Genomic DNA, 16,955 nt, shown 5'->3' on the forward strand with positions numbered 1-16,955 from the left:
CTTTCAAGCCAATATAACAATAGCATAAATGTGATGAATTTGTTTGACAAAAATCCAAGACGGGAAAGGAGTCATGGCCATTGCCACTATACGTCACCTAAGATACATGATGTCTCCATAGATGGTCGCCTTAATTTCATACAAAAACCTCTTGGACTTCATCACATTAGAACCAAACTTTATTCTATACCTCTCACTCTACTACACTCCCTTTAAAAAACAAGTCTTGACACTCCGGTTTCTGACCCCACCTCATCATCATACAGACTTGTTGCCATAATTTTGGATATTGGTTTCCACAGACTCTTTAAACCAGTTTGTGTGAAAAGTCACGATGAAGAAAAACGATCATTTCTTCCACTACCGTTTGTCAACAAATGTATAGATGCAATTAATTTGGCTAACATCCTCCATCACAAAAACGTTACCAACAAAATTCCCCCATATTTCAAAGACAAATCCATACCAATTATTTTATATTCCTATACTTCACCCATTGTATCCAAACTTTTCATAAAAAGCTATTGCAGAACCTGGAGATTGAGGACTTCAAGGCTAAACCACCTGACTGTTCATGACAAACCTCTCCATTCAAATATGGTCCTTCTGGTCATGTCGTTACGAAAACGAATCTCGGCGTAACATCCTTTCTAAAGGTCACATGTACCGTGAACCACGCTCCATAAATTGGAATTATAACTTTAAAGTTTTTATGGATGCCGTCGAGGACTATGCATGAAAATGGATAAAACGAGAACAAGAAGACATTGATTCTCTGTCAGAGTGGTTAAAGGCCGTGAGGTCTTTAATTTTGAAACGAATGGAAACAAATGAAATTAAAGACCTCATGGCCTTTAACCACTCTGACAGAGAATCAATGTCTTCTTGTTCTCGTTATATCCATTTTCTTTAATTTTGAAACGAATGTACCCGTGCAGGTCCGGGTGTTAAAAAAATAGGCCTGCAGCAGCGCTAAGCTTGTCGTAAAAGGCGACTAAATAGTGATCAGAACCCTAGTCGGGGACTAGGGCGCTCTGCCCACAGAGCAACTGGGATGTGTGCCCCAGGTGGTGGAATTGGCTACCCCTGGCGTGTTACATACTGGGGTTGTCAGGCTATAATACAGAAAACCTGACCGCAAACCATAGTGGTGCACCTTGTTGGGAAAAATACCACGTTCCTCGCACGTTAAAGAACCCTGCTGTGGTCTTCTCCCGGAGTGGGGACCGTGGGGCTCCGCTACAGGAGGCTAGATTACCCGACCCTGCCCACCTCTCCCTATTTCGAGTGGCAATCAAAATTTGTCGACTCCCCCATTATCCTTGTGTCCCATCCCTTTTTCATTTCATCATCATTTCATGTTCATTTTATCATCAATTTCATGTTCATCGTCTGAATATAGTTGAAATATTGCTGCTCGGACGTTAAACCCCAACAAACAAACAAGCATTGAAACGAATGAAAGTTTTAAGTAGGTCAATGAGTGCCAAGGCTACATCAGTTTTTAAAGACCCCGATGTAGCAACAACACTGTCTACTATACATGACAAATATGTTGTCGTACCAGCAGATAAAGCCCAAAAACAACGTTGTTTTGTCAGCAAACCGTTTTACATCCAATGTTTGTTATCAGAGGTAGACGTAGAAAATAATAGTAGTGATAAGACCTATACTGCTACCACACTCTCCAAAGAAGAGATTGTGGAAAACCATAAATCTGTGCTATCCTCTTTTGGTCTCTCTACTAAGGACGATGATTGTGATTTACCGTCTATGTACTGGATTCCTAAACTTCAAAAGAATCCATAAAAACAACGTTTCATAGCTGGATCTGCTAAATGTACCACCAAACCTCTTTCAAAACTTTTAACTTCTATACTCACAACTGTCAAAGAGGGTCTCCAGTCCTACCACAACACTTGTTACTCCCGTAGTGGTATTTATTCAATGTGGATCCTCAAAAATTCGAAAGATCTTTTGGAGACAATCAGTTCAAGACTATTATCTGAATATAATAGCATTAAAACCTATGATTTTTCAACACTGTATACTTCTATTCCCCATACCAGTTAAAATCCCGACTTAAAAACATTATACATCGTTGTTTTCTCCAAAAAAGATGCTACACCTATATACAAATATATAGTTCTTGGTAGAGATTCCTCGTACTTTGTAAAAAAATAATTACAAATCATCTTCCAAATATATAGAGGAAGATGTTTACAAAATACTGGAATTTTTAATCGACAACGTATTTGTATTGGTCCAGTGGCCCCGTGCAGGTCCGGGTGTTAAAAGAATAGGCCTGCAGCAGCGCTAAGCTTGTCGTAAAAGGCGACTAAATAGTAATCAGAACCCTAGCTGGGGGCTAGGGCGCTCTGCCCACAGAGCAACTGGGATGTGTGCCCCAGGTGGTGGGATGGGGTACCCCTGGCGTGTTACATGCTGGGGTTGTCAGGCTATAATACGGAAAACCTGACCGCAAACCATAGTGGTGCACCTTGTTGGGAAAGATGCCACGTTCCTCGCACGTTAAAGAACCCAACTGTGGTCTTCTCTCGGAGTAGGAACCAAAGGGCTCCACCACAGGAGGCTAAATTGCCCGACCCTACCAACCTCTCCCCATTTCCAGTGGCAATCAAAATTTGTCGACTTTATTGTCCTTGTGTCCCACCCCTTTTTCATTTCATCATTTCATGTTCATTTTATCATCAATTTCATGTTCATAGTCTGAATATAGTTGAAATATTGCTGCTCGGACGTTAACCCCCCAAAAAACAAACAAACAAACATATTTGTCAAGTGTGGTGGACGTGTTTTTCAACAAACGGTCGGCATTCCAATGGGAACAAATTGTGCTCCTTTACTTGCTGACCTATTCCTTCACTCTTATGAGGCTGACGTTATAGCTGATCTGATCAGAAAGAAAGAATATCGTTTGGCTAGATCCTTCAATCTCAGTTTCCGCAATATAGATGACGTATTATCTTTAAACAATCCTAATTTCGGGGATTTGATATATCGCATCTGCCCCAAAAAGAACTTGAGATAAAAGATATTACAGACACTGTGAAATCAGCCTCATATCTTGACCTACACTTAGAAATCGACGGTAAAGGAAAACTATTGACCAAACTTTACGACAAACGTGATGACTTTTCATTCAGAATTGTCAACTTCCCTTTCATCTGTGGCACCCAACATCCCTTCAGCACCTGCGTATGGAGTGTTCATATCACAACTCATACGTTATGCCAGAGCTTGCCGAAACTACGCATACATTTTGTATCGCGCTAGAACTCTAACAAATAGGCTTCGGGAACAGGGTTATTTTGCTACAAGATAGAAGTCATGATTACAGAAGTTTTATGGTCGTCATCATGAACTCGTGGATCGTTATGGTGTATCCATCTGCACCATGAAAACTGATTTATTCAACGGGTCATAGTTTCCCTTTCCTTGTTTGTCTACCCCGGACTTGACTTTTTATGAGCAACTCGGCGAGTGTTTCTAGAAAAGCAGAGGTCGCTTACCCTACCGGTGCACTTGGTAAATGCTCCCAGTTTCCGAGTTGCTCATTTCTTTTGTTACTTTGTATGATTCTAGTTACTTTATGTTCTTTGTTGTGTATGTCTGTTTTCCATGTCCGGTCTTTGTCCCTGGATAACATTCTTTTGATTATCGCTACAACCTTGGTTCCCTTGATTACTCCTTAGCCGCAATAAGATATATTTCTTGGAAGGATTATCTTTTTTTTTCATTTTTAAATTTTATGAAAAAAAAACAAGGTCTGAAAGGTGAAAGGTTAATTTGTATTTTATGTAAGATATCAATGGAAAAAAATCTTTTGTAATCTGAACATTCCATTGCACTAATGTTTGCTTTTGCGTACTTGGCATTTGTTAAGTAATAGGTTATTTTATCAGTGCGAGCTGACCGCTTTTTCCGACGGGGTTAATTTGGGTTACATGTGTATCTCTACTTGCTGACTGCCTGGTATTGATTGAGTTTCGCTTCCCTATGCGTGATCTGTTCTGAATCAGTAAATTATTCTACCTGTTCGAGGTTTTCATCTTGTTCTGAAAACTGCAAATTTTGAAAGTAATGCGAAATTGCAAAATGATGAGATTTGTATTATTAAGAGTCTGTCCATTTAAAAATCAGGCAGATCCTGTGATGTGGTTGGCACAACATAAATTTTAACCCACTCAGTTTTTTGTTTCAATAAAATGTTTATATCATATGTAAGCCAAATAGAAAAAGATTTTTTAAAGCGACAATGGATGGCTTGGAATACAGTTTTAAATTCCCTAACAAAGCAACCACATTTTGCACAAAAATAAAGCCTTATCGCCCCTTTTGAAAAACTGCAATGTGTTCTATGTAATTTGTTTCCTTTAATCATTGCAGTTAAACAAAAACCAACATTCAATTTTGTGATAGGAAGCATTTGTGACATGAAATAGATGAAAAATTTTTGAAAACAAAATGGTTTTTGCATGGATACACTCGTTAACCTTTTGCAATATTGGAGCAGATTTTGTTCTCGATAGCTAAAAATGAATTCAAAACATTCGCGTGAAATGGTACAATTGCAAAACAAAATGCAATTAAGTATTAGTCTTTATAAATATCAGACAGCAGGTGATTTATGCATATCAATTCGAATTCAGTTTAATTTCTTGATCAGAGTTATAGACCACATAACCAGTCTAACTTTTTCGTTTGGGTGTTGCGCTTGTCAGACATAATTTATATAGTTGTACATGAAACTACAACTTTACAAGAGTTATCGTTCTTGATTTGGTATGATTTGAATGATTTTAGTGGGAATTTAAAGTGTAGTTTTCTCATATGTACAAATTTAAATAAGGAAAAGACTACCATTTTCTATAGGTCAAAATTGACCTTCTTACATCATTGCATGGTGGCGTCATAAACGGACAATTGTTATATTTTCTATCAAGACAGATGTCGACTGTCAATCGGCCAAAAGTTCCAAGGAACCATAGAGAAAAAGGTTTTGTAACTCCTGAAAGTTGAAGAGTAATCAAGGGATCTAAGGTTACAGCGGTAATCAAAAGAATTTTATCCAAGGACAGAGACCAGACATGGAAAACAGACATACACAACAAAGAACATAACATAACTAAAATCATACATACAAAGTAACAAAAGCAAATAAGCAACTCGGACTCCACTAAAACACCAAATTACGTGCTTTTCGTTGGTTTGGTGAAAAAAAGAAAAAGCCATTACCCATTCGTTTATACGGAGGACTTATTCAAATGCACTAATTCGGGTATCAAATGTTGCTTTTTCCTTAATCACAAAATTGGCACAAACAAACAATATCGCATACATGGCATCTTATTTTCACATTTCTAATCTTACCAAAATTTCTCAGTAAATGAACATTTAATATACATCCTTAATTAAAAATATTAAAACTTTACGCATGGAATAATACAAAAACATATTGTTTAACTGAGTCGTATGTTCGAAGTTGAAACTATCTGTATTTTGAAAATTGGTATTAATTCTGACAAACATATATAAAAAATTCAATCACTTTTTCAATAAAGAATTAAGGGCTTTGAAATTGTATTGTTCATGTCAGATTCTAATCTTCAAAGCAAAGTTAATTAATATAAATATGAAACAGAATGTTAATTAAACAGAATTCTATCTGGAAATGAAACAATTAATAACAATTTGAACGAATTAATTCATACAAATCCGTCAACATATTTATCTAAACTTAGTTTAAAAAAAAACAATGAAAAACTTTTGTTTGGCCTTTCGATTAATTACAACTAATTCAATTATTAACTTCAGAGAATACAGTTGGTCTTACCTAGATAGTACAGGGTGTGTATGTCTCGTCATGTGACCCCGTGAATTAGATAGAATTACCTTTGACCGGTGATTTGACTGGTGTATCAAACTAGATAAACGACCAAGATATTCCAACTTTCAATTAGAAATAGAGTAAAATTTTTATCGAACAATAGAAAATTTAAATTTCATTTTTAATTGTCTAGTTGATATTTCATCAGGAGATTAAGGTCATTCCATAAAAGAAAGACGAGTTCTATCTCATTAACATAATCGTTATATTCGCTGTAATTGTTTCAATGAAACAACAAATTGAAAATTACATTTCCTGGGAAGTAAGTCGTACCTTAAATCGACATATTAACATTCAACTAAACCAATTCAGTTTTGCTCGATTTAGACAAATGCTACACACGAAGATGCCTTAACAACCTTTCACGTACTAAAAATCTAGATTTAATACTTTCTAATAATGTATACGTTTTCATCTACGCTATGATTCCGGTGGAAACAAACAAACAGTTCCAGGAAAAAGATCAGACTCGGAAAAATGAAACACACAACAAAGAACATAAAATAACCAAAGTAAAACGTACAAAGCAACAAAAGTTAAATGAGCAACTCGGACTCCACTAAAACTGGGAGCATGGACCAGGTGTTACAAAAGTTTGATACATAAATTATTATAGCACTTGCAGGTTCTTAATTTAAAAAATGGTCTTGCGCACCAAGTTCACTGGTTTTATGGAAATAGAGTCTATATAGCACATTCTTTTAAATAAAATCCGATGGATTTATCAACTGTCTCTAATAGATTTATTCGTAAAGGATACAACTTTGAAATCATTGTATATTCTCATAAATATATTTTTTGAAGGAAAATCAATGCAAAATGTTCCGTTGATACACGTATAAAAGATGTGTAAGTTAATGGTAACTTCAGAATGTGAAAAGCAATTCTGTGTTTTTTTAACGTTATCGGGGTAAGAAAAGAATGAATGCCGAAATTTCAAACATTTATAAAACCGCTAATACGAAACGGGAACATGTTTAAAAAGACTAATGACGAGTCACATAACAAATGTGTATCTATAATACACGCTATGAAACGAGCAGCGTGAACATCACCTCTTGTGCTCTGAAAGGGTAAGTAATTTCTGTTACGGTTTCCCTTTAATTCTAGTACTACATTATTTATACAAACTCATTTGATGAACACAAACAACGATTAATCCCAAGACAACATTTGGGGAACTATACGCTTTAATATAAAATAGGACATTAATTTTAATTTGAACTAAATAACTTAATTACTCATCATTTATAATTTGTGAATAATCATTGCCAATATTGTACTTCATAAAAAAAATGTACCCAATCATAAATACATATATACCCTATACTGGTAGATAGGAACTTTCTTTTAATGGTATAGTTGCAATAAAACACCTTTCAATTGTAAGTGAAGGGTAAAACAAAATTACCAAAATGATCAAATTTAAGCAATAGCCGAAAGGAATAGTCCAACAGAAATTCCGTATAAGAAATGGCAATATCAGGGTAAAACCGGAAAGTTGGAAATCATCGCAATTGCCCTGCTTGGAAAAGGCCATTCAAAAACGATTTGGTTAAACCAGATTTAATAGTGTACTACACCTCCTGCTTCGGTATATTTCAACACAAAAGTATAGCACAAAATTGTCACAAATCACAATCATTTCAATCAGTAGTCAAAATATACAGAAGATATGAATAATAAATAAGTGTAAAGAACGTAATAAAATTCAAGTTAAATATTTTGTTTCTTACCTCTTTCGCGATATTCTTCGAAATCCATGATTTGTGTTCTTCTAATCTAGTTGGTAAATCCTGGTGATAGTTTAGTACGACCGGACACCGCAAATCAGAAATTCAATTTGAATCCTCCGAAGAACTTCTACTCTATATAAGAGTAATATTGATAATTAGTGACACTTCGATGAAATACTGGGTGGAGGAAAGCATTCAATATCGTGACAACAGTTACATTCTTAATGGTTTCACAATAATCAGTAAGAATTATTTGCAAATAAAACAATAACACTTTTCATCATATAAAACATTAGATATACATTAAGTTACATTCAACGAATAGAAATTGTTCTTAGTCTATGATAAACAACCACACCAACAATTTAATCAGAATGCATACGCACTGTAAGATGGTCTTGATATCTTTTTCATTGGTTTATTTATTCATCTACATAATGTTGCGTGCACCCTTAAATCGTTTAAGGGTCGTGCAGGTCCGGGTGTTAAAAGAATAGGCCTGCAGCAGCGCTAAGATTGTCGACTAAATAGTGCTCAGAAACCTAGCCGGGGGCTTGGCGTTTTTCCCACAGGGCAACTGGGATGTGTGCCCCAGGTGGTGAAATGGGGTACCCTGGCATGTTACATGCTGGGGTTGTCAGGCTATAATAAGGAAAACCTGACCGTAAACCATAGTTGTGCACTGTGTTGGAAAAGATCTCACGTTCCTCGGACGTTAAAGAACCCTGCTGTGGTATTCGATATGAGTACGAACCTTTGCGTTCCGCCACAGGAGGCTAAATTGCCCGACCTTACCCATCCCCCCTTTTTCTAGTGGCAATGCAATCAAAATTTCCATTTAAACTTAAAAATAAGTGAGCATAGTTGTATTGGTGTATTAAGGAGGTAGACCTATGGTAAGGGACACAACTCTTAAAAATCATTCAAACGTTTATATTCAGTATTTTACATCAATATCATGTAAGCATCAAAGTAACATGGATTGATTTCATTCTGTGTCAAATGAAAGCTTGACAGGCTTTGGTGAAATTGAATATGATACAAACATATCACTGATTCCAAGAGTTATGCCCCTTACTCCTTAAAACGTATTTGGTTTAAACAGTGTATTTTAGGGTTTGTCTAAGACAGGTGTCGCTGTACTCTCTTCTTTTATTTTGTGATTTGGATTATAAGGTCAGCATTACGTTTTGCCTTGGCTTTTTGATTCCGATTTTTGAATGTTTGTCATCTCAAGTATTCATTGAACCTTCGGTTTAGTTAGATTATGTTACCAACTGTATGACTATATCGCTCTTAACATGTAAGCAAATAGCCAAGCAAGGTTCACATTCGTCAAATCTGGTGTTTACAGCCGTGTACTAGACAAAGAAAGTATATCGGATTTGAAGGCTACAAGAACAGTAATAGCTATGACTAAATACGTCTCCGAACATAACTGAAATAGTTCAATAATACATATATTTAAAATTCTTTGTAGTATTTTGTTCCCTTGGTCCCACTCCTATGTCCTCAAACTTATATAAATACATGTACGCATGACCTCAATATAATTCAGGAAGTTTTTAGGAACGGAGGTGAATGTGAAAGCAGTCGATTATTACCAAAACACGTCGGTTTGTACTACCACTGTTTCACCTTACTCAATGCTCTGAATATGACCAATTATGTTCCAATGTCTCATTTTTTAAGAATCATACACTGTAGTAATGTTGTAACAAACTGACCCGTCATACCGCCTTAAAACGCCTTTAGTATTTGTGACCACAGTTTACTACATATTTCCCGAAGCCCTGATCTTCCAAAAAGAAAACTGCCTCCGTTGCTTAAATGCCCGTACACACCGAAATGTGCAACCCATAACCGTACCCGTACCCAAACCACTGTATTGCCGATTTTTCTGTTGTAATTTTATACTGAAACTTAATCCTAAAGTTCTGAATGATGTTTTAAATCAATTGAAGTTAAAACTAGCTGAAAACATTTATGATATTTTCAAGCTATGTCAAACAAAATATCTTTTGATTTTAGCGTAGTATTTAAAACATATCATAGGTGCATTAAATAATACAGATCCGTATTACGAAGAAAGACGCCATTAAGGGACCAGGCAATACTTATCACCGGGATACAAGTTTTGTATTTAAAATGTTTCACTAATTTTTAGGTTTTCTGTCCTGATGTATGTGTGACTGTCTTTCATTAGAACATATACATGTATTTTTGTTCACTAAAAATCACAGTCAAAAGCAAAATTCATTGTGTTCCGTAGACTATTTTTATATGTTTTTTTTTTTGTTTTTTGTTTTTTTTTTCAAACAAGCAGGAACAGCCATGCTCATCGATGCAATAAAATTGACCAAACATAAAAAAACAAACAGCTCTTTTTTGTTTTATCTCTTCTAAGCAAGACACGTGTACCCGCTATCATGAAGGACAACTCATTCAAAAGGGAAGAGCAGGAATCAAATCTCCTGGATTATTTTATGAAAGGTATATTGAGTTATCAGGGGCGGATCCAGATTTTAAGTTTGGGGGGGGGGCGTTAATTGAATTAAATGCCATGCAAAGAAAGGCAAAAAATATCATGGGGATGAAACTTGTGGTGAATTTATTTTCTTGTCGCTTTAGGGTGTGCGTACGCCCGGCAAGCCAGTCCTTGGATCCGCGCACGGTTATAATGCAAGTTTTAAGTTTTTCATTCACATCAATTCTATACACATTTATTCGAGTAAAATGTGTTCGAACTAAACATGTGTTGCGTTGTATTGTTTTTACTAAATTGATATTCTGTTTTAAGTCTACAAACCACATGTACTTCTGACTGTCCTTAATCCAGTACACTGTAATTCATATACTTTTATAATTTGCGTGACTGAAAATTGCACAAACTGAAATTCCTTTTTCATCTCTTTTTTATTTAATTTTTCCCTTTTTTTAGGGGGGGGGGAGTTGAACAATTTTATGAAATTATTTGCGAATGAAAAGATCTCAACAAGAAAAGAAAGTGTTTTTTTGTGCTTAAAAATAAAATAAAATATTTTAACTTTTGTCTATTTGCAAATTAAAAACTTTCTCACAAAAAAGGAAAATAATAAACAAAAATAAATAAATAAATAAAATATCAAATGAATATTTTGAAATTCGGGTTAAAGCCATATACCCAGTCTTCAAGGTGTCTTTCCGATAGTCCAACATTTGAATATTACAGCTAAAAAAAGGTATACGTTGGACAATTGGGAATGTTTTGATAAGAAATATACATGTTGGTTCATTAGAAAATGTTTTAATACAGATAGTTTTGAGGTCTATAAGGGGTGATCATTAAAAGAAAAATATATACTAGTCTTGCTTTAGGTTTGTGATGTCAGTATGTGTTCTGTTTGTCTTAGTTTTATTCCTTTAATTGTTGCGTCAGTTTTTGTTAGCTGATGCTTTATGACTTATGATTATCTTGATTATCATTTTGGTTTGTCGTTTCCGTAATGCTCCGTGCGGAGTTATCGAAAGAATAGGCCCGCAGCAGCGCTAAGCTTGTCGTAAAGGCAACTAAATAGTGCTCAGAACCCTGGCCGGGGGCTAGGGCGCTGCCCACAGAGCATGCAACTGGTTTGTGTACACCAGGTGGTTGAAAGGGGTAACCTTTGCATTCTCTATGCTGGGGTTGTCAGGCCATAATAAGGAAAACCTGACCGAAAACCATATTGATCGAACGTGTTGGGAAAGGTGCCACGTTCCTTGCAACTTAAAGAACCCTGCTGTGGTATTCATTAGGAGTAGGTACGGGGCGCCGAATGGGACTCTTGTGGTTTTGTATTAAATATTCAATTTTGTGCAGACAAAAGTGAATTTTGTTCAACAGATATGAATTTTGATTAACACAATTTATAGCATACTACAAATTTTCAATGTTGTGTCACAAAAGTCAATTCTGTTTCACAAAATTGACTTTTGTGAATTGGGTCAAAAAAATCAATTCTGTGTCACAAAATTGACTTTTGTGAGACAAAAATCAATTTTGTGTCACAAAAATCAATTTTGTGAGACAAAAGTCTACTGTGTGTCACAATATTCAATTTTGTGAGACAAATTGAATTCTGTCACAAAAGTCTATTTTGTATGTAAATTAGTTTAAAGAATCATTTAGATATGCAAATGAATTATCCAATCACGACTTTGTAAGAAGGTTTCTCAATGGATATAGTAACCGCGGGTCTCGCAGACGCAGGTTTCCGATTACTTCGAGCAACGCAAGACGGCACGCCTTTTTAAGTGAAATTAAAAAAAATCTTTTAACTTGCATTCTACAGTAAAACAGTTTTTAAATTACAAAAGTTGCCATTATACGTTTTTTATGAGATTTGTGTGATAAAACAAGTTTTAAAATACGCGATTTTTCTACTTTCGGTTTATTGGGATTTTCCCTGGTGAATCACGGGATCATTTCCTGACATATTTCAACTCAACTATAAAATGCTTTTGCCCAACCGAATTTGTTAAAACTTTACAATAAAATTTGTATTAATGTATTTGTCCCAAATTTTGATGGTAAAAAGACATGAATCGTCAGATTAGCCAAGAAAATCATATTAGAAATACATTGTATGTTGTGCGGAGAAATTTGTTAATCTTTCCAAGTCGACGAAAGATTATTTTGTTCCACTATCCATCACAATTTTTTTGTCAGATACAGATAGATTCCTTATTTCATTCCGATTCTATTGATGTATGACACAGGAAATTCGGTTGAGTGGAACAGGTCATTAGACAAGCAAGATGAAAAACCGATATAGTATGTGTCTAACTTTCGTTTCTCTTTTGTTTACAAATGCTCAAATGATCTATCTTTAAATTCAAGATGAAGTGACACAGTGGGTTATACGATTACGATATCCGATATTTATTTCACTTATGTGCTTTATTGTAAACGTGTACATTCGTACTTTATTCACTGTATTGTAGTGCATGCTTTAAGTTTGTAATACACGTGTACATGATGCTGCACATTTTGAATCCATTTGCATATCCAAAGGATTTGCATACAAAATTGACTTCTGTGACACAAAATTAAATTTTGTCTCACAGAATTGAAATTTGTGACACAGAACTGAATTTTGTGACACAGAACTGAATTTTGTGACACAGAATTGCATTTTGTAACACAGAAGTGATTATTGTGACACAAAATTGAATTTTGTGACACAGAATTGACTATTGTGACACAGAATTGACTATTGTGACACAAAATTGATTTTGATTACAAAAAGATCAAGTCCCATTCGGCGCCACTAAGTAGGAACCTTTGCGCTACGCCACGGGAGGCTAAATTACCCAACCCTACCCACCTCTCCCTATTTCTAGTTGCAATCAAAGATCCTCGGCCCTATAAACCTAGTGTCCCATCCCATTTGTCATTTCATCATCATTTCATGTGCATTTTATCATCCATGTCATGTTCATTGCCTGGATATAGCTGAAATATTGCTGCTCGGTCGTTAAACCTCAACAATCAAGCAATCATGTTTCTGTATTTAATAGCTGATGTTTATATTTAAATATGTTGTGGAAATATGGCAACATATTTGCAATTTAATTTTTATACATGTAGTATTGTTTTAATGAAAAAAAAATTATATTCAAATGATTTATTTTCGTTAAATAAATATGAAATTGTACATGTATATTAAAGTAATGCAAATACTGTTACAGTTATAATTAAGAAAGAGTAATCAAGAGAACCAAGGTTATAGCGGTAATCAAAAGAATGTAATTCAGGGACATAGACCAGACATGGAAAACAGACATACACAACAAAGAACATAAAGTAACTAAAATCATACATACAAAGTAACAAAAGCAAATGAGCAACTCGGACTCCACTTAAAACTGGGAGCATGGACCAGGTGCACCGGTAGGGTAAGCGTAAGAAGTGTTCTGTCAACATCCTATCAGTTGTTCTAATGAAATTGGTCTATCTATTGAAAAGTGAAACCGAAAATAATACTTCACCAAAAGTGCTGAACTGTCACATTTATTTCATGCATGCATATTGGACGAGACAGCAATAAAAATTCCTCCACAAATATTGATAAGTTCTAATTTTATAACTTAGTCAAGGTTAGGTGTAAAAGTCCCGTTACGGAAGTTATATTCAACATTTGCGAAAACGAATGTAAAAATGTATGACTATTAGCGATAATTTTGATAGTGTTCTCCAATACCATGCTAGTTTCTACAAAACATAGATAATTCAAGCTTTTACAAAAGCCTCACTGAGGAAAAATAAACGAAGTTCAATTAATACACTAAAATGAAAATCATAACCTTTTTTGTCAACAGCTTACTTTTGTAAAATCTATACGGATATATATATATATCCTAATTTGTTCAAACATTTACAATTAAAATAATATTCCTATAAAGATATTGGCGTTTTGTTGTTTGTTGTTATGGGGTTGCACTTTGATCAGGTTGTGGTGTTACGGAAGTTAGTAAATACAACCAATGTTATATTTAATAAGAACAATTAGAGAGCAAATTCCCGTAATTTACAGCCAAAATGTAATGAATATTTAACAACGTTGCTTTATATATCTTTGATCCACATCTTTAAGTCCGACTAATTCAATTCTAACCGATTCTGATACCAAAAAGTCTACTTGTATCGGCTGAATACTTTTTCTGCATTGTCAATTTCTCTTTGGTCAATTTCGTATGTACCTACTGTGCGTTTAGTCTTTCCAGTTGGTCTTGGTTCGTGTTGTAAAACGGTCAGAATGTGTTTTCTAGCCCTCCAAATCTCGTCACGATCAGGAGTGGGCATTTGTATTTCCCATATTTTCCTGCTTTTGTAAGAAACTTTACCTCGAATTCATTGTCGGGATCATCATGGTCAACTGTTACTACCTGTCCGATGTACCAATTACTCTCGTATGCACACGAAACCCGCGAGTTTATTTTAATCTCATAATCGGGCTCGGCCAATAGCTCTTCTGTTTCCATTTCTTCAATGAATTGATCAGTTTTTATCATTGTTGTCATTTCCATTTCCTGCTTTACAAAGTGTGTGCAGTTTCCATGAATGAGTACTGGTTCTAACGTCCATTAGACATTCGTTGCAGGAACAATACATATCCCTTGTCATGATTGTGTTCCTACTAATCGGCACGACGGCGTGCAATCTGAAAGTTCCAGAAATCGGAAGAGGTTTTTCTTTTTCCTGCAGGATTTTCTCAGCATTATCAACTTCACCTTGATTGTAAAATAAATATTTTATCTTGCTTCCATTCTCTTCTGTTTGCTTGGCCCAAGCGTAAAAGTCTTCTCCATTCTGAATCAATACTTTTCCTTGGTGGATGGCCATGTCTGTTCCTCTTTTAATACTGGCTCTTAGGCCGTCACATGGACCTTTTCCATAGCCCGACTCTAAATAATTCCATCTACCCTCCACTCCAAAGTCATCACTATGGTCTGCTTGTACCTTAAATATTGTTTTGTTTCGGTATTGGCTAGTAGTGGAGTCAGTGAGGTAGTTTATTTTACTCAACTCAGGATAGTCGACCTTCAGCTGTGGTATAAGTTTTTGCAGCATGGTATACACGACAGTAGCATTGTGTGAAAGTACATCTGAAACCGCAACATAGCTCTGAAGATGTTGGTCTCCATCTCGTGGAAAATACGCCACCATGGTATGCAAACTTACCATGGCCTGGTTTCAATATGATGATTGGACTGCCTCAACGGAGGTACACATAAAGTTCTCGGCGAAATCCATCCTGAGAACTATTTCTTTTTCTGGCAAGTTTTCTCTGAGTTTTCTCATTTCAGAATACTGGTTCTGTACCCTTTTTACATGACCTCTAAACTCTGAGGTTTGAAGGTCAATTATTTCCAGGAACTGATACTTTGATACAGTTTCTTCTATTTCCTTCCATCTGTTTTTGTTGTTTTCCAGCACCTTCTTCCATGAAGTAAATTTGACATTTTCCGGTAACTTTGGTTCGATTGTTTCTCTAACTTTCTCATTTGTGTCGTTTTCTTTAATGAAGGTATCGGGGCTCCTTGAAACACTAACGCCTAAGGCTCTCAAATCTTTAAGTTTGAGCGCAATATTCTGGAGGCGGGAGCAAAGGCATGTTCTCCATGAGGCAAAGTTTGCGAGCAGAAGATACTTGGGTCGTGCATTATAAAACGTTGCTCTTGAAACTTTCACGGTAGGATTTTCTAACCTAAATTTGTAGTGCAGATTGTGTGTGTAATCATTTAGGATTCTTTTTTGGTGTTCCGTCTCATTTATCCGAACTGCATCGGACTTCTTCTTTCCAACTAATACTGTGCTATTGTCTTCTCGGGTCAAGAATGTCGTGATTGTTTCCTGAAGTTTTTCCTTTCTTATCAATCTTTTAGATGGTTCTATTGTCTTCTTGCCGATTCTTCTATTGATTCCTGTCTGTCTGTTCAATTCTGACATAAGCTTGTACTTTTTGGCAGCGTAGAACGGAAGTTTTCCAATGATTTTCTTATTCACCGACCCCATAGATTGTTTTAAGTCGCGGATTATGCATTCAGCAAACAGAATTCGTTTGTAAAAAAAGTACCTTTCGTTCGGTCTTTGTAAGTTTCAGTTTATTCACAAACTCTTTGGTTTTGGATCTAGGAGTTAACGTTGGCTATTCAGGCTGTGACAATGTACCATCTGTTGTATCAAGATCTCCGTCTGATGATACATGCCTTTCTTTAAACTCGTTTCCCTTGAGTCTCTCTATCCTTTTTTGTATTCTTTTGTTGTTCCTGATGAGTGCTGAATTCTTTTTTTGTAGTTCTTCTATTTTTCTATTCGCATTCTTTAAAGAAGACTTGTATCTTTTCCTAACAAACTTTCCCTTTGTCGGAAACCTTGGTAGTATCGATGTAAGAAAACCGCATTCGGTCGATGCTGATCTTGTTGATGTTGATGGGCCTTCATCCTGGGAATTTACAACTACCATTTAACTTTTTACTCTGATAATATTTTTTGAATCGCTTCCGGCCATCTTTTTTTTTCTTTTTGCGTGAGCTTTTTTCCCGAGATTGGCGACAGGAACATAGGCCTCTTGTTTTCTTTTTCGCTCTATTCCCATAATGTTGTTCAGGTTAGTCTCCTTTTGTTTCTGTCTCCATTTTCGTTGTCTCTCAGCACTTGTTAAAGCCATGTTCAACAGGAGACATTTATAGTTTTTCTTTAATATAAGCGATAGAAGTTGTACTTTCTCTATTTCACAAATTGCCGGTAATGCCAATCGTCAAGTAGTGTAAGAAAATTTATTGCA

General features: G+C 35.6%; 1 protein-coding gene across 2 annotated transcripts in view; it reads right to left on the reverse strand.

Annotated features, from left to right (window-relative positions):
* The window catches only part of LOC148597372 (aromatic-L-amino-acid decarboxylase-like), a 48,877-nt gene that overhangs the window by 27,907 nt on the left and 4,015 nt on the right, over nt 1-16,955 (reverse strand). For both annotated transcript variants that reach the window (XM_088563962.1, XM_088563961.1), the window contains exon 2: nt 7,648-7,779. In XM_088563962.1, the coding sequence (XP_088420088.1) occupies nt 7,648-7,675 (28 nt within the window). In that variant the 5' untranslated portion in view covers nt 7,676-7,779. The remainder of the gene's footprint in view (nt 1-7,647; nt 7,780-16,955) is intronic.

This window comes from Perna viridis, chromosome 15 (genome assembly GCF_037379345.1).
Source record: "Perna viridis isolate PV_CMFRI_1.1 ecotype Kerala chromosome 15, ASM3737934v1, whole genome shotgun sequence".
Classification (NCBI taxonomy): Eukaryota; Metazoa; Mollusca; class Bivalvia; order Mytilida; family Mytilidae; genus Perna; species Perna viridis.